This window comes from Vipera berus (assembly GCF_964194415.1).
Source record: "Vipera berus genome assembly, chromosome: 11".
NCBI classification, from domain to species: domain Eukaryota; kingdom Metazoa; phylum Chordata; class Lepidosauria; order Squamata; family Viperidae; genus Vipera; species Vipera berus.
In genome coordinates, this window is record NC_138214.1 from 4,560,305 (window position 1) to 4,578,665 (window position 18,361).

The following is an 18,361-nucleotide window of genomic DNA, read 5'->3' on the forward strand; positions in this document are numbered from 1 at the left end:
CCCCTTTTCACAACAAAAGCCTCCCTGTAATTTGGAATCAAATCTGTTGTGTTTTTGCAGAGACCTGCCAGCTAAACTGAAAGGCATCGTTGCTTAGTCAACTGTGCTGGTTGAGTTATGTGGCTAGGATCCTAACCCAATCTGCTCACTGGTCGTTTATGTATAAGAAGTAGTCCTCCACTTACAAGAGTTCACTTAGTGACCATTCAAAGTTACAATGGCACTGAAATCAGTGACGTGACCGTTTTCACACAACCATCGCAGCATTCCCCCAGTCAGGTGATCAAAATTCAGATGGTTGGCAACTGGCATGTACGTACGACGGTTTCAGCCTCACGTCTGGCGACCCTCTGACAAGCGAAATCCATGGGGGGAAGCCAGATACCCTTCACAACTGTTGCTAACAACTGCAGTGGCTTACTTCACAACTGTGGCAAGACAGGTCGTAAAGTGCGGCCAAACTCACGCGACTGTCTCGCTTAGCAACATAAATGTTGAGCTCAAGGGTGGGTGTAAGTCAAGGCACCAGATAAGTCTTCAACTTCCAACTGGTCGCTTGGCCACCGAAGTTAACAACCAATCCAATAAATGGGACTTATGGCCAGATTTGAAGTTGCGGCGGTCAGACTTCCTCGGCAGTCATGTGACCAAGCTTCAGATGACATTGATGGCTGTCTGCAGGAACACAGTGTCATGGGACCATGGTTCACAAGGGCTTGGCCGAAAACTGGCAACTTTCATTTTTGGCAAAACTGCTTAACAACCGTAGTGCTCAATTCACCACTGCAAATTTGCTTCCTGTCCAATCCGTTTTACAGCCGTTGCAACATACATACATCCATAATGGGGAGGCTTCATTATGGCCAAAGGGTTGAGGATTACCCATACGTTGAGTTTGCAATGATGTTTAAGCGTCAACTTGAGGTAGACCCCAAAGATTCAGGAACCCGCCTTCTTAACTTGCCACCAATTTGGAGCATGTCGGTTAAAATTAAAACATGTTGGCTTTTCAAAGTCGGTAAGATGGGGAGTTTGGGAAGTGGCACACACATGAAACTACCATGGGTGGGTCTTATGACAAAGGGTGGCTTATTTGGAGCATTTCATCTTTGCATGAATCAGACATATTTTCCCTTGCATGGCCTCGAGATTGAATCACGGCTCCTGTCAAACTGTCTTTGGCGTATGTTGATGAAGGCTTAACCCAGAAATGCTACATATAAAACACCCTGCTCTTCAGGTGCAGGATTGTTCCCCCCCATCACAATTTGTGCTTCTAAATTTTCAGCAAAGCACCTCTGTTCTCTTTGCAGCAAGAAAACTGAATGTGCAAAGCAGGCAAAGCAATAGAAATATTCATTTATTCATGCTAAGTTTCTGGGTGTTCACATGCACACTCACACACACACATAAAAGAGGCACATGTTTCAAGTCTTTTTTTAAAAAGAAAAAAAAAAGAAAAAATCAAATTTAGATGTAACGGCCATAGCTGTTAGAGAGACTAATTCTCTTTTTTCGTACCAGGCTTCTGCTAGGTGGTGAAGGGATTGCAAGACTGCCTGGGAAACTGTCACGGAACAATGAAAATGAACACCACATGACTGCAGCAGCAGCGCAGCAATCAGCACTGAAACAACCACACTTTCCCCAAATTTCATTCCCTAAAGGAGTTATGGGTCCTGGATTTTGGACACATTCTGTAAATTAATCTATTTGAGGTACCTTGGTTCAAAAACTATTGCCCTACGAGGCACTGTTTCGTCCAGTTAAAAGTGATGAACAGAAGTTTTAGTAGCATACAGTTTCCCCGTTGGCTGGGGAATTCTGGGAGTTGAAGTCCACATATCTTAAAAATGCAAGCTTTGAGAAACACTGGGATAGCTTTTCTCTTATTTCAAAGAAATTTGGTTTTTTTTCCCAGCACAATGCTGATGAATCTACCACTGGGTGTCAGGATAGAGTCGCCTATTCAATCAGCAGCACTGAAATTCATAAACCACTCTGCATTCATTCTTGCCCATTTGCAGATTGGTCTTTCGGCTGTCTCTCCACTCTCCACACCGTTTTAAAGAATTAATTTCACGCACTCCGACTCTTTGGTACTTCCTTTAAAAGAACAGCAGAGGAATTTTGTCCCTTTGGCTCTAGGGCGGATCTTTCCATCATCTCTAGTGAGGAACAACCATGGGCTTTGTAGGGAGCGGCAGAAATTCCAATTCACAAGACTCATCCGGGTGAAATAAATCAAGCTGGCAGTCACAATCGGTCAATCCGAAGTTCTGCTCCTTTTTGTGTGTCCATTGCAACTCACCTAAAATGGAGGAAAGCTTCAATTGCACGGGTTGAAATTGCCATCCTGACTTTCTTGAGCCCATTTATGAACTCACATCATCCATTGGGCAGTTTCTGAAGAGCTGAAGATAGATCCCGGATCGCCAAATGTTAATCTTGTAACAAACGAGTCGCTGGAAGAGAGCATGAGAAGAAGGCAACTTCTTTGAAAATGGGCCTCTTCCACCATCCTTTAAAAACAAACAAGGGGCCAGGGCAGGATGCCCACTTTTTATCCCCCAAGAGCAGGGGGGCTCCAAACGTGGCCACGTCAAGACGTGTGGACTTCAACACACAGAATGCCTCAGCCAGCCATGGGGGTTGAAGTCCACACATCTTAAAAGTGGCCAAGTTTGGAGACCCCTGCCCAGGAGTGAGGGACGCAAGGCTCCCGCTACAGAAAGGAAACTGAGGGACGGTCCAACGTGCCAGCTGGCTTCTTCCGGCACAAAAGATTGGCAGGTAGTAGTTCAAGGGGCTGCATCCTCTCTCCCCTTCTACTCAGTTTTCACGGCGAATAAGGCGGCGGCTTTTCAGAAGGTGGAAAATACGGTGGGGAGTAACGAGGTGGAGCACCAGCTGGGGACCAGACCAAGCTCGGCGAGGGCAGCAATGAGAGTGGATCCTCCGGAAGGCCAGATGGGCTGGATGTTGTAAAGAGGCTGGAATGCTACAAGGGGAACAGGAGAGAGAGAGAGAGAGAGAGAGAGAGAGAGAGGAGACCTTGCATGATTGTAAATCGAGGACTATCTGTACAAAAAGAGTTTCGGCGGAGGAAAGACCCAAGTTACCCAAACGTACCTGGAAGTCGTACGCTGAATAGGGTGGCAAGTGAGGTGTGCTGTGATAGGTATGGTACGAGGTCACCTGGGGTCGTGAGTAATAGGACACAGCTGGCCGTGGGTTTTCAACTGGGCAGGTAAGAGTAGGATGAGCGGGCACCTGAAAAGAAGGAAGAGCGGAAAAGATGATATGGCTTTGAGGAGTATTAATCTGACCATACTACTTGGTGGAAAATCTTCTCCCTCCAGGGGTTAAGAAAGCCCCAATCTCTTGGCCTGCCACAAAAGGTGTCAAAACCTGTCTGCCTAGCCTTGCGTGGGGAGACACACGGGCCCACACAGCCAAGGGGCTGGTTGACCCCCATGAGACTCTCTCCCTGCCTCTATTAACCACTCCTAGTCTCCCCATCTTGGAATTCTCCTTTTTTTTGTAATTTTGCAAAGTTTTTTTTTAAAAAATTAATCTTAAGCTATTTAAACTATTTGTCTGAAATGGCACAAGGCGGGGGGGAGGGGGGTCTTCAAACCTGGCCCTTTTATGACTTGCAGACTTCAACTCCCAGAAGGCACGCTGGCTGAGGAATTCTGGGAGTTGAAGTTCACAAGTCATAAAAGAGCCAAGTCTGAAGACCCCCCCTGGTGTAGAGAGAAGATGGTTTGGTCTTATTCTACTCTGCATTCTGTGAAATTTATATACAATTTGTGCAGAAGGGGGGGGGCAAGGAGAGGTGCTCTTAATGGCATTCAGACTAAAAGGCTTTTTCTCAGACTTTACTTCCATTGTCTTGGCATCCCCCTTTTTTCCGAGGGAAGCCTGCCCAGAAATACATCATGGTGGGCCTGCAGCCAAAGCGAATCTTCCCATTACAGTTAAAGGGCTGTTTCTCAGATCGGCTGGCAGCTTCTGGCTGATCCAGAGGAGAGCTAAACCCAGATTTGATTAGGGCATGGACCCAAAAAATCCCAGGATGGTAGGTTAGGCTGGAGAGCTGGAATAGCTAACTGGGTTTAGAGAAAACTACACCATGAGGCGTGTGTGTGTGTGTGTGTGTGTGTCTCCAAACTTGGCCACTTTTGCAACTTGTGGACTTCAACTCCCAGAATCCTCAGCCAGCTATTGCAGACTTTGGTATGCTTCCTACATCTCCTACTTTGTCCAGGTAGATCTCAACTTATAATAGTTCGTTTAGTGACCAAAGTTGCAATGTCACTGAAGGAAAAAAAGAGAATTCTGACCTTTTTTCCACATTTGTGACCCTTGCAGCCTCCCCATGGTCACATGATCAAAATTCAGACGCCTGGCAACTGATTCATATTTATGACGGTCACAGTGTTCCCGGGGTCACGTGATCCCCTTTTGTGACCTCCTGACAAGCAAAGTCAATGGGGGAAGCCAGATCCACTTAACAACTGTGTTACTGGTTTAACGTCTACAGTGATTCACTTAATAAATGGGGCAAGAATGGTCGTAAAATGGGGCGAAACTCACTTAACAAATGTCTCACTTAGGAACATAAATTCTGGACTCAAAGGACTACCGGTGTTTGAGTCTTCCTTCCTTCCCATCACTCCCTACCTCATTTGATTGGTCGTCTTGGGGTTTAGGCTTACGATAAAGACCCCTAAAGATCCTAAAGACCCTCCCCCCACCTCGACTGCGTGATTCACTTAAAAACCTGGCTTAGCCATTCTGGCAAAAAAAAGTCACTTAAGAATGGCCTTCCTTAGCACCAGAAATTTGGGGCTCAACTGTATTCACAAGTCAGGGGCTATCTATATACAAAGCCATGGTTTCAATCAGTCAATCAGAGCAGAGCAGGAAGGGACCTTGGAGGTCACCTAGTCCAACCCCCTGCTCAAGCAGGAGACATTCTATCATTTCAGACAGGTGGCTGTCCGGTCTCTTCTTAAAAACCTCCAGTGATGAAGCACCTACAACTTCTGGTGGCAAGCTGTTCCACTGGTTAATTATCCTCACTGTTCGGAAGTCTCCCCTTAGTTCCAGGATTGTTTGGGTTCGTCTATCTGTTGTGCAGACTCAGCCACTGAGATGTCTAAACCCACACTGTCAACTCCGTTCAATTTGTTGTTGGTTTGTCCAACAGCCTCTGAAATGGCCGAGCTTCTTACCATCTTTCGGACTTACCATATCTTTAAAACCACCCAGGACGGCCGCTGTGATGATGCCTAGAACCAAACCCAAGATATTCAATACTGTTGCAGACCACAGCAACTGGTAGAGATGGACGATATCCTGGCAACTGCTGACATCGATAAATTCATAATAGCCGCCGGAAATTTCCATCCTGTTGGATGGGAAGAAGCGAACGTTCTCAACGGTATCAAAACTAAACCTCACAGCCTCGTAGGTTTAAAAAAACAGGGTTAAAAAAAACTGTAAAATCGGGTCTGTCATGTGGTTACAACTGGGAGGGAAAGGCTCCATCACGTTCATAACTCGAGAACTACAGATTAAGATTGGGAAAGTAGATGAATAAGACTTCAGGAATGCCCAATTGCCTATGGGGGGGGGGAGGCATCATCTATCAAAACAAACCAGGTTTGCTTGTGGATCTGGCATTTGGTGGCTTGATGTGCACCTCGGCCACCCAAACCAGATTTGCAAGGACAAGAAGCGACCAGGTGTGGAGTAGCAAATCCTTATGATCCGGCATGAAACCCAATTTTAAAAGCCTCTTTCCCTCCTTAATCAAATATTAAGACAGGGGGCTCAATTAATCAACAAATACAGCTGATGGAAAATCCAGAAAAGGAAGTGACAACAATGAAAATGGAAATGACTTTCTATATAAATCAGAAGAAATTTGAGAAAGAAGAACAGATTGAATGGAACACAAATATATCAGAGCAAGTATGGGGGAACTGGAATAGCAGGGAGACAATTTAACGAATACAAATGGGCTAGTTTTTTCCAGAAAACTGGCAATTAAATGGTCTCCTTTATTTCAAATAACATATATACTAATAGAGATATATTTGACGATCTAAAAGCACTGATATGGAAGCCTAGTTGGCAAAGGAAGAAAGCCAGAATAAGGTTGAAGAAAATTGGGGTTTTGACTTATTAGAGGGGATTTCATATTATTAATTAGAGGGTTAAAAGTCCGACATGAAACCCAATTTTAAAAGCATCTTTCCCTCCTCAGGGATTGCAAAACGGTCTGGGCTTGACTACGTGGTGAAGCAGCGCAGTCTGCCCCACTCACCTTCCACAGTGGTACAAGTCGCAACAGAAGCAGGTGTTAGTTTTGATCTTTGGGACGCAAGAACTCCGGGGCTGCGGGTGGCAAATGGTCTGCGGGAAAGAAAAAAGCACTGAGTGGGCTTTTTTTGGGGGGTGTGTATCTTCACAAGGACTCTGGGACAATCCCTTTTCTAGATGCCTGATGCCTGTGGAGGTTCTCCGTCCTCCAGGTCCTGGTTGTCCCAAAGATGCTTTTTCAAGAGGCAACTGGACTCTCTTGTTTTTCTTTGAAGACCTTTCGCTTCTCACTTAAGAAGCTTCTTCAGCTCTGACTGGATGGTGCGGAGTGGAAGGATTTACATTCCTTGCAGATGGCTGGTCATTTGCATTCCATTAGAGCCGTTGAGGCCACTTAAGAGGTTTGTCTGTGTCCGTTTGGGCTTCAGTTTGAGACACAGACAACACAGACTGATCCCCAACAGCCTGCGCCTGTGGTTCAACAGTGAAGGGACACCGGGCGGAAAACAACCTGTAGAAAGCACAGCTCCACAACATAGTAGTTCCAGGAAGGCTCCACACCCATTTGCACTACTCAGGTGACCCTGAGGACACAAACCTCCAAGGGGCCTCAACGACTCCCTAAAAGGCGGCAAATGACTAGCCGTCTGCAAGGAGTATAAATCCTCCCATTCCCCACCCTCCAGTCAGAGCGGAGGAAGCTTCTTGGATGAGAAGTGAAACGTCTTCAAAGAAAAAACAAAGGGAGTCCAGTTGCCTCTTGAAAAAAGCAGCTCTGGGTCATCCCTTGTCTAGCTTGGCATCATTTTTCTTTTTGTGGCAAAGCGGACCTTGATGTGGAACACGGCAAGGAAATTTAACTTTAGCCCTGCCCACAGCATACAGACGACAACAGGTTGAGCTTTTCTCACTGGAAATCCAAATCATTTGTGATAAACATGTGACGCCTGGGAAGAGCATTTGGTTCCTCTAGCCCAGGGGTAGGCAACCTTGGCTCTTTTATGACTCATGGACTTCAACTCCCAGAATTCCTGAGTCAGCATAGTTGAAGTCCATGAGTCATAAAAGAGCCGAGGTTGCCTACCCCTGCTCTAGCCTTTAGCTGACAGAAGAGAATAAAATCACAGCTACGCTTCTAAAGCGGGGAGAAGAGGAAGGTTTAGTTGTGGGGTGGGGTGGGCAGGGTGGAAATCTGACTTACTTTGGGCTGGGTGGTACTCTTGGCATAGTAGTGGCAGCGTCCTGCATAGAGTGGTCTCAGGTCCTGTTGAAAGAAAGGTCCCCCCACCCCCAGTTTTAAAACAGTTCAAACAGCCACATTTTAAAATGAGAAGCAGACACAAATACAGGGAGTCCTCCAGTTACAACGGTCTGTTTAGTGCAGGGGTAGGCAACCTTGGCTCTTTTATGACTCATGGACTTCAACTCCCAGAATTCCTGAGTCAGCATAGCTAACCATTCTAACCACGGCACCACCAGTCAGTAAGGGAGACACGTTGTAATGAACTGTTGTAAGTCGAGGTTTGTACTCAAAATTCAGGTAGGCAAGGCTGGGTGTTTGTCCATTTCCCACCCAACCCCTCTCGATCTGTACTCACGATGTGCCTGGCAGCAAACACGCCGTCCACAATCGCGCAGCAGAAGGCGGCAATGACCCCAAAACTGATGAATACGATGGAGGCGACCAGCTGTGGAGGACAGGAGGGAACACAAGGAGAAACTGCTGCTCAGTTGCAAAACAGCTGGCACATCACCTCAAGCGGGCAGCCCTTCTGCCTCCTGGCACCCGCCGAGAGCTATTTTAAGACTCCGCCAGCGTTCCCCTTCTGCAGGACGAAGCGAGCATTTTGAGAGAAGCTCTGTTTAAATGCATGGAGTGCAAAGCATGTGTTTTAATGCTGGACCTATTCTGGGATGCAGCAACCTTCCGGGGTGGTGGGCTACATGCACAGCCTGCCAAAGATTTTTGAGTCAGTCCCTTGCATCGTATACACACACGCACATGCACCCCCAACACACAAAAAGGATTAACTGGGAGGCCAGCAGTGTCAGTCAGCCTTGGGAAACAAACAAACAAACAAACCTGGATCTAGCTGCTTGGAGAACAGACTGGTGTAAATGACCGTAATATGAAGGACCTTCAGTCATCTAAAGATGGTAATAACAGTGGGGTCTTCAATGTGGACCAAATGGGCCCCCAGACAGACATTCCCTGGGTCGCTGATGGATATAAAACACCTCCATTCTTCTGTTATTAAATCTAAAGGTAAAGGTAAAGGTTCCCCCGCACATGCGTGCTAGTCGTTTCCGACTCTAGGGGCCGGTGCTCATCTCCGTTTCAAAGCCGAAGAGCCAGCGCTTGTCCGAGGACGTCTCCGTGGTCATGTGGCCGGCATGACTAGACGCCAAAGGCGCACGGAGCACTGTTACCTTCCCACCATAGTGGTCCCTATTTTTCTACTTGCATTTTTACGTGCTTTCAAACTGCTAGGTTGGCAGAAGCTGGGACGAGTAACAGGCGCTCACTCTGCTATGCGGCACTCGGGATTTGACCCGCCAAACTGCCGACCTTCTGATCGACAAGCTCAGGGTCCTAACCCACTGAGCCACCGCGTCCCTATATATTAAATCTGGCACTCTCTTAAATACCACTGTTGGCCATGCCTTTCTGTGGAAGGTTTTTGGCTTGTCTTAATGCTGCCTTTTTCTCCTCCTACCTATCTTCTGAAGTCCTCAAGGACGTGGACTTCGTGGGTCTCTTTATCATTTGTGCGAAAAGGTAATTAGTTGACCACAAGGAAGGTGTCTACTGACAATTTTGAAGAGCTTCGCAACTAGACCTTCCTACTACCATGGTCCCTGCTTTCCTTGGTGACGGGATCCCACCTGTTCGAAGACACGGAGACAGAAGACAAAGGAGTGGAACTCTGGAGAAGCAGCTGAGAATGCAACACGGAACAGAACAATAGAGATTTGTTCATCCCAACATCACTTCCTGGTCAACTGGTCACTTAGGGAATCTGGCTGCCTGGCTATATCTGCTCATTGGCCTCCTGGACAACTGCTGTTCCACCTGTCTTATTATCACCTGATGGTCAACCCCAAGGTACTTCTATTTCCGTTTATGTTTTCCCTTTTTTTCCCCCTGTGAAAGCAGAAGGACCACAGTTTTGAACAACAGCTCAGAATCACGATCAATGAAGGGAAAAGAGAGCAAGGCAGAAAGAGAAATCTGTTTAGGGGGTTCATGGTTTCATGGCGGTTTCTTAAGACAGCACGGTATTATCCCATAGCACTGTCTGAGACAGTCCGGAGAAGGCAAAAGAAAGCCACATCATCATTTGGGGTTGCTCCTTCCCCCGGTGCTCCCTTTTTCAGCTCCAGGGGAGGCTCCCCCAAAGTAGCTTCAGCCATTCAAATGAAGCCCAAAGATGAAGTCTATCCAGGTGATCCGGATCTGCTCTTTCGTTCCCTCCGAGTAAAAATACAGGCAGCCTCTCTTGGTTCACGGCAGTTGATGACATAATCCAGATTCTAGGCTCTCCCTTCTGGTGGAAGGCAGTGGGTGAATTGAGGATTTGGCTGATCAGAAAGAGGTCAACCCACAGAAGCAGCCCTTGACTTGATGAGCCAATAATTAAAGACCTATCTGCACCCCCCCCCCCTTCCCTAAAATGCACCAGGGAGAAGAGCCATGGGAAATAGCTAGACCAGGGTTCCCCAAATCCAGGTCCGTGGACCGGTACCAGGCCGCGGCATGCCAGCAACCGGGTCACACAAACAAGCCAAGCCCCATCTGCAGGATGCAGGCAGCACACAAAACCATGCACCCTCCGGTCCGTGGAAAAACCTCTCTCCACGGAACCGGTCCCTGGTGCCCAAAAGGTTGGGGACCTCTGGGCTAGATGGTTCCAGTTGAGCGAAGAGACACAGGCTTGGTCTTCTTCAGATTAAATCGATCCCAAGATCTGGGATGTCATGGCTTGCCAGAATGTCTCTTCTTCAGATGAAGAGCCCAACCCTCAACCCCAAGGAAAGACAGAGCATCCAGTGCCTTGCTGATCATCTGGATGAATTCTCTTGAAAGATTTCTTGAGCACTCCTAGCCTGGCTATCGAAGGGACCCATTTCCTGAGTTTATAGAATGCACCTTATTTATCAAATAGGCCAAGCTTGTCCATGTTAGATCAAAACTCCCACACCAAAGTATAAAGTTAAAAACCAACCAAATGCTGTATGGCATACATATACAGTTGCTAGGTCCTTAGTGACCAAAACGTGGCAATCTCTAGGGATTGTTGCTACCCAGACATTTTGACCAGGTTACAAAGAAACCGAGTTACCCTGTGGTAAGATGGGCGGACCAATACATTTAGTAAATAAAAATAAAATAAATAGAGGAAGCGCTGTGCGTGGCACAAGAGCCAGGTTCAACTTCCTCCAGTTGAGTCAATCAAGTGGTAGAAAGATCTCAGTTTAAGCAACCAGCAAACTGTTGCCCACCTGAGTTAACGGGTGCCAGGTGAGACGGACTAATGGTCTGATTTAGTAGCATTTCCTACGAATATTAGTGGCAGAAGTCATGCTTTGAATGCAATCTATCTCCAAGTAAGGTTAGGAAGGACTTCTGGACAAAACAGTCTTGTGGCTGGATCAGACCAAGGCGCCAACTAATTCAGCCTCCACATATACATATATCTTTTAATTCCCAACCCAATCCTTTCTCCGGGAGTCCGAGTTTGACTTTCTATTCAATTCCAAGCAAAGATATTAAGCGGAAAGTCCTCTAAAGGTTTAGGATTAACTCTCTGACTCATTTCCTCCTCTACCGGGAACCCAGCAGCATTCTTCATAAGAACATCCCTTCAACAATAGGCTTTACTAGACAGGTCAGGTTTGAAATATTTGGCAATGGTTGAGCTCAGACATGAAGGCCCACCTTCCGCTTACAGAGGAGGAATAAAAAAATAGCTGGAATTGAGGAGAAACTTCCAAAGAGTGAGGACAATTGAGCAGTGGAACGGCTAGCCTTCAGAAGTTGTGAGTGCTCCATCACTGGAGGTTTTTAAGAAGAGACAGCCATTCGTCTGAAACGGTATAGGTTCTCCTGCCTGAGCAGGGGGCTGGACTAGAAGACCTCCAAGGTCCCTTCCAGCTCAATTCCGATTCTGGGAAGTCATGAATGCTAATTAACTAACTGACTGAAACACTCCTAATTTGCTTCTGGGTTACTCTAAAGAATACAGAACTACAAGACAGAAATCTCTGCTTTGGGAGCAAGGAAAGAGCAAGAAAAATTATATAAAAAGAACCTCTAATACATGGACACAAAAGTAACGTAAAGGTAAAGGTTCCCCCGCACATGCGTGCTAGTCGTTTCCGACTCTAGGGGCCGGTGCTCATCTCCGTTTCCAAGCCGGAGAGCCAGAGCTTGTCCGAGGACGTCTCCGTGGTCATGTGGCTGGCATGACTAGACGCCAAAGGCGCACGGAGCGCTGTTACCTTCCCACCGTAGTGGTCCCTATTTTTCTACTTGCATTTTGACGTGCTTTCGAACTGCTAGGTTGGCAGAAGCTGGGACGCGTAACAGGCACTCACTCTGTTATGCGGCACTCGGGATTCGACCCGCCAAACTGCCGACCTTCTGATCGACAAGCTCAGCATCCTAACCCACTCAGCCACCGCGTCCCTAAAAGTAACTTATATGGACACAAAAGATCAACTTACCATTTGCCTCTTATTTTCGATCAAATTGGATCCGATAATGCCAAGAAAAGACCCAAACCCCAGCTGAAAGGAAAAAAGATTTTAAAATTTTTTACATTCTGGTCTGGAAGTCAAATGAATTTTTATGCACAGTCGAATTTGGAAACAGAGTAGGAAGGAGGAGGAGGAGAAATCCACACGAGCAAATATTTCAATATTTTTATCCCAGCATATACGGGAACATGGGCGGATCAGGCAATATACCATGCAATGATTACAAATATTTGACCTTACTACTTTTCTCCTGGTCAGTTAAGACTGACCCAGTTGAGTGGGTCTTAGGGAAAAAATGGGAGTTAAGAATTATGGGGAAGCAAAGAGCTAAATATGTACACAGGTAGTCCTCAACTTACAACGGTTCATTTAGTGACCTTTCAAAGTTACAGCGGCACTGGAAAAAGCGACTTATGATCGTTTTTCAGACTTACGACCACTGCAGCATCCCCATGGTCACATGATCAAATTTCAGACGCTTCGCCATTGACTCGTATTTACGACGGTCGCAGTGTCCCAGGGTCATTTTGCGACTTTTTGACTAAGCAAAGTCAGCGGGGAAGCCGGATCCGTTTTACAACTGGGTTACTAATTTAACACCTGCAGTGATCCACTTAACATCTGTGGCAAGAAAAGTCATAAAGGGGGGGGGGGAAGAGTTCACTTAACTGTCTTGCTTAGCGACAGAAATTTCGGGGCTCAATCATGGTCGTAAGTCGAGGACTGCCTATATAGTAAATCTCTTCCCCTTATTTCATTTCTTGGTTCTTTGCACGTTCTAAAACATCAATCACTGCCTTCCTGATTTTACATTAAGATTGTTCGTGCTTAGAAAAAGATGGAGGAAATGCTTTGGACTACACATCAACCCGGCAATTTTCTCTGCCTGAAAGAAACTTTGCTATTCAGGGCACCATGTTTACATCCTTGTTACTCCCATCTTAAACCATCCTTAATGCTTATTAAGAGTTCCGAGGCAAGAGTCCAGGCTTCTCATTCTGTCCAGGAATTCTCTACTTACAATAGCTCCCGGGTAGTAACCCCCAACAGTCACGTTTTGAGTACGTGTGGTTGCAGCAAGGCCCACGGTCAGAATTAGGAGTGAGACGATAAGCAGAGTCACGGTGACATAGAGGGAATTTCGCTTCCTTCTGTTGAAAGACCCTAGAGAGGTACACATAGGGATAACAATAAAAGGATGTGCCTAGCAGGGGTAGGCAACCTTGGCCCTTTTATGACTTTGGGACTTCAACTCCCAGAATTCCTGAGCCAGCATGGCTCAGCATGGAAACCTCTCCCTTTCCCCTCAGCGTGGCTGGCTCAGGAATTCTGGGAGTTGAAGTCCACGAAGTCATAAAAGAGCCAAGGTTGCCTACCCCTCTGTCTACTACTACTAGTCCACCAGGAGGCCACTTCCATCTCCTACATGTTCTGCTGAAGTTCACTGAGAGAGCCATAAAAGAACTTCTCCAAACATCGATGGAGATTCTCAATCGTCCAGGAGGTTGAACAGATAACAACAATGTGTACGGACATGCAATATGCTCAGAAGCATGAATTTATAAGCTAAAGGTGTTTTTCCAGAAAGCAATTGGACGTTTTTCCAGTCTTGGCTTTTTTTTTCCTTTGAAGACATTTCAAATATTTTAGGGGTTAGGCTTAGGGAAATTCACTTATATTATCCCCAAATGAGGATCGCCCTTCTCAGACAGTTGGGAGGAACATCTTCCCACACTAACTCAATCTTCCTCCACACTCCTACAAAGCAGGGGCGGTGAGCTTGAGATGACTTTCTCTAGAACAGGGGTGTCAAACTCAATTTCATTGAGGGCCGCATCAGCATTGCGGTTGCCCTCAAGGGGCCGGGTGAGTATGGCCAGGGTGGGCGTGGCCTACTGGGTGGGCATGGCTAGAGTGCATATGGCCTATTGGGTGGGCGTGGCCAGCTCTACATGGTTGGCATCAAGGGTGCCTATGGGGGCCTGGGCAGGAGTGGGACAGATCTGAGGGTCTCTGGCAGAAGGAGGGTCTCTGGGCCAGGGCCAAGGCAGTGGGGGACGTTCCCTCACTGTTTCCAGGATGGCTTCGCGGGCCACATGAAACTACTTTGCGGGCCGGATCCGGCCCCCAGGCCTTGTGTTTGACATGTCTGCTCTAGAAGGTGGATGGTGACCACACAGGTCACCAACCCACAAGGTGGCCAACCTGGGTTAGCTTCTTCCCATGATGAAACCTCAGAACAGGGAAGTGAAGAACCAAAGAGACCAAGTGACAACCCATAAATTATCTGAACACAAGAATGACGATGGCCAACTACGGATTTCCATTTCTTTTCCTATCTCAAAGGCAGACAAGGAAGCAGAGACCATTTTTAACAAACTGGATCCTAAGTGGGAGGGAAGGGAAGAACCCTATTTCTGAAGGGGGAGGGGGGAGTCACCTTTTATCAGGTGCTTTCAATTTGGCTGGCTAGCTTCTCTCCCCTTCTCCTCCCCCCCCCCCCGCCCCTTTCCTTTGAAACACTTATCTTTTTGGTACTCCTATCCTGAATTTCCTAGGAAAGCTTCAAGGGGCACAGAGGGAGGTTGCCCCCCAGCATTTTCTCTCCTCTCTCTCCCCCCCCCCCCGCTTCGCTTTGCAAGAGGTCCGCTGCACCCGGGAAACTCTTTCCTCCGGGAAACCCCTTCAAGTTCAGGCTGGCTGCTCCAAGTCCAGAGATCTAACCCTCTCCCTATTTGGAGCAGGGGAAGAGAAGCAGGTCTCTTGGAAATATGTGGGCGGAGAGGGAGGGGGTGCAAGGAAGGGAAAGGGGAGAGAGGCTGAAGCGGGCCTCTCAGCTCCCCCTGGCCTTGCAACCATCACCCCAACCTCTCCAGCTGGCCGAGGGCCCCCTCCCCAGGCTGCGCCCGGCCGGCCCTCTCCAATTACGCACGGCGCCCGGGCGCGCTCGGCTCGCTGGAAAGAGTCCGCGGGGCTCGCCCCGTCCTCCTGCCCGGTCTTCCTTCTGCCCCCCTACCCCCCACCCCTCCTGAGAGCGCCCAGCGACCCCCACTCACCGACCGAGGTGGAGAGCGGGATGGCACTGGAGCGCGGCGGAGCCAAGGACTGGCGCATGGCGCTGGCGGCGCGCCTCCTGCGCCCCCGGCCTGCGGAGCCGCAAGGCGCACAGCTACCGGGCGCGGAGCATCCTCCCGCAGCGCTCCCGGTCGGAGCCGGCGGCTGGTGGCGCTTGCGCAAGGCGGGGGAGGGAAAGAGAGAGAGAGAGGGGGGGGGGAGAGCCTGGCAGAGTCAGCTGCGCGCCCAGAGGCGAGGGGAGGAGGATGGGGGAGGTCCCAGCTGTTGCGCCGATCCTCGCGGGGTTGAGATGCGCCGGATTCCCAGCGTCGAAGAGCCCTGCGCCTCGTTCCAGGGTGGGGTGGGGTGGGGCTCGGAATAAGGGGACCGGTTCTTTGGGATTCTGCCCCTGCAACGAGGAAAGATGCAAAGCCGGGGAGGGGTGGGCGAGCGAAAAAAAAACAACGTCTTCCCAAGGGCGGAAATTGCGCCTTGAACGCAAAATGCAGGCGCGCAGGAGCTCAAATCCCCCCAAAGGCAAAGAGCACAGATTAAAATGGGCTCTGAGACGCATCAGTGCCACGTTTCATGGATGAAACTCTCCGTTCAGCCAATGGAAGATTGCACAATTGGTTGGATTAGATCCTCGACCTGCTTTTCTGTATTCGCCGGCCTTGCAAGCGATCGACCAGCCCTTCATTAATAAGACATTTATGATCGCATATTTTGGCTGCTTCCTGTGCTAGGAATACCTTTGGACAGATTTATCTCACTGTCTTTTGATTTTGAAAAGGGTTGGGGTTTGCAATAAATGGGTTCTTCAGCCGTATTTTCGGATAAATGGCCAAGTTTAATGCAAAGAGATATAAAAAGCACTTTGCTTCGGCAATATGACTTAAGGATTGATGGTCAAGGTCCGGCCTAAGTTACTTCTCAATTAATTTGAAGAGGAGGAATGAAAAGCAGAAAAGCAGAATCCTGAAGGTCTTTGCAAAACAAGCAAAGGAATACATAAAATTCTTCACAAACAAGGAAAAGTTCTATAATGTAAGCAAAAAGGAAATTTATTGCAATAGTTATAGTTGGAAAAAGGCCTTCAACAAGATAAAACCCTGTAAGAAAAAACAAAGAGCATTTCCCCCCCCCATAAAACAGCTGCATTGCTTTAGAACTGTCTTGATCAACTTTGAAATAAGCAGATCTGAAATTGTCGCTGTGCCTTTGATACAGATTCTTCCTCCTGAATGCAGAATTGAGATCTAAAAGACTGTGAGTTCAGAATTTTAAAAATTCCGCATGTAGCAGATTATTCTGGCAAGCCTTAAGGCACAAGGAAGCTTTCAAAAGAAAAGTAAAATCAAATGCCACTCTTAGGAAATCAGGATCTCTCCCCGGATTAAATCTTTTTCCTCGAGGGTCAGATGTAGCCAGGAGGGGGCAGAAGATAATTTGGAAAAGAGGGGGGGAGGGAAGACCAGACATCTATCTAGTCAGTGTAACCTGATCATCCAGAGCCAAAAATAGAAAATGTTTTGGAAAACACATCTATCTGGCTTTTTTTCAACGTGGCCTCTTTCTGTAGGGCGGTGGGGGTGCCCAATTCATTGGAGATGATCTGTAGAATGTCCTGCTTCTAAGGGGGGGGGGAAAGGTGGGTAGGAAAAATAGATAAATCATATTTGTAGGACACAAGGGAGGGTGGACAGCTGGAGGCCCCAGCTGGAAGTCAGCAAAATAAGTTGGATCATTTTGGATATCAGTTAGAGTTGGATTTAGGTTTTTCCCCTATAGCAGAGGTCCCCAACTCCCGGTCCATGGATCGGTACCTGGCCACGGCATGCCAGCAGTGGGGTGAAAACAACTGAACTGATATTAATTTAAGTTACATTAAACTTAAGATAACATGAGGGCATCTTTGAAACCACAAATTCCTAATTTGCATAGCACTGGCTATCTAAAGGATGTTTCAGAAAGGATGGATGGATGGATGAATGTTTTGGTCCCTAGGGATTTAGGATCTAAAAATAAAACATTAAAAATAGTAAAATAGTATGAGTCAAGCTATTCTCCAAAGCAGAGGTCCCCAGAGGTCCCAAACCTCTGTGGAGAGAGGTTTTTCCATGGACCGGAGGGTGTGTGGGTTTGTATGCTGCCTGCATCCCGCGGATGAGGCTTTGCTTGTTTGTGTGAACAGGTTGCTGGCATGTTGTGGCCTGGTACCTTTCCATGGACTGGGGGTTGGGGACCCCTGCTTCAAAGCACCTGAGGGCAGGACAAGAAGCAGTCGATGGAAACTAATCAAGGAGAGAACCAACCTAGAATTAAAGAGAAATTCTCCTGACAGTGAGAACAGTCAGTGGAACAACTTGCCTCCAGAAGTTGAGAATGCTCCAACACTGGAAGTTTTTAAGAAGAGATTGGACAGCCATTTGTCAGAAATGGTATAGGGTTTCCTGCCTGTGCAAGGGGTTGGTCTAGAAGATCTCCAAGGTCACTATTCTATTCTATTCTATTCTATTCTATTCTATTCTATTCTATTCCATTCCATTCCATTCCATTCCATTCCATTCCATTCCATTCCATTCCATATAAAGATTCTGTTCTGTTCTGTTCTGTTTTGTTCTGTTCTGTTCTGTTCTGTTCTGTTCTACTCTACTCTACTCTACTCTACTCTACTCTACTCTACTCTACTCTACTCCACTCCATTCCGAAAAAAGGATGTTTAGCTGGCGAATTCTAGGAGTTGAAATCCACAGATTGCCAAGGTTGGACATCCTTGGTCTACAGCTTGGCTTGGAGAACTGCTGCTAGTGGAGCTGTTGTCAAACGACCCAAAGCAAGGCAAGATGTTGAGATGAACGCCTCGGCCTTCGATAGCCCCAAACTGGGAGTGAGGGCACATTTTGTGCCACCAGGAACCCAACCAGAGCACCCAACCTTGGCATTGTGCCGTGAGCCCCCCCCTGGCTCTCCTTTGAGGTTCTTCAGATGATCTGTGGAACGTTAGACGACTGGGAAACCGACCCTGCAGAATCCCAGCCGCTCAGCTTGAATGAGCACAGAGGGATAAATATAGCCAAATCTGACTCCCTGAACTTTCAAGAGCAATCAAACAAAGTCTCCATGGTCCCCTCCATCCGCCCATGACTGACAGGAACACGTTTGCTCATGCGGTCTTTGCTCTCCATTCAAGCCCAATAGTGTTATAATG

At 47.6% G+C, this 18,361-nt stretch overlaps 1 protein-coding gene across 1 annotated transcript; it reads right to left on the minus strand.

Annotated features, from left to right (window-relative positions):
• Positions 1-10: 10 nt before the first annotated feature.
• Positions 11-15,284, minus strand: TMEM255A (transmembrane protein 255A). The gene is made up of 9 exons (XM_081336536.1): positions 15,153-15,284; positions 13,118-13,260; positions 12,064-12,126; positions 7,935-8,024; positions 7,538-7,600; positions 6,341-6,429; positions 5,260-5,419; positions 3,133-3,273; positions 11-3,001 (listed from the first exon to the last, which is right to left on the minus strand). Exons 1-9 carry the CDS (start codon positions 15,208-15,210, stop codon positions 2,840-2,842), a joined length of 969 nt encoding a protein of 322 aa, XP_081192662.1. The 5' UTR covers positions 15,211-15,284; the 3' UTR covers positions 11-2,839.
• Positions 15,285-18,361: the final 3,077 nt, after the last annotated feature.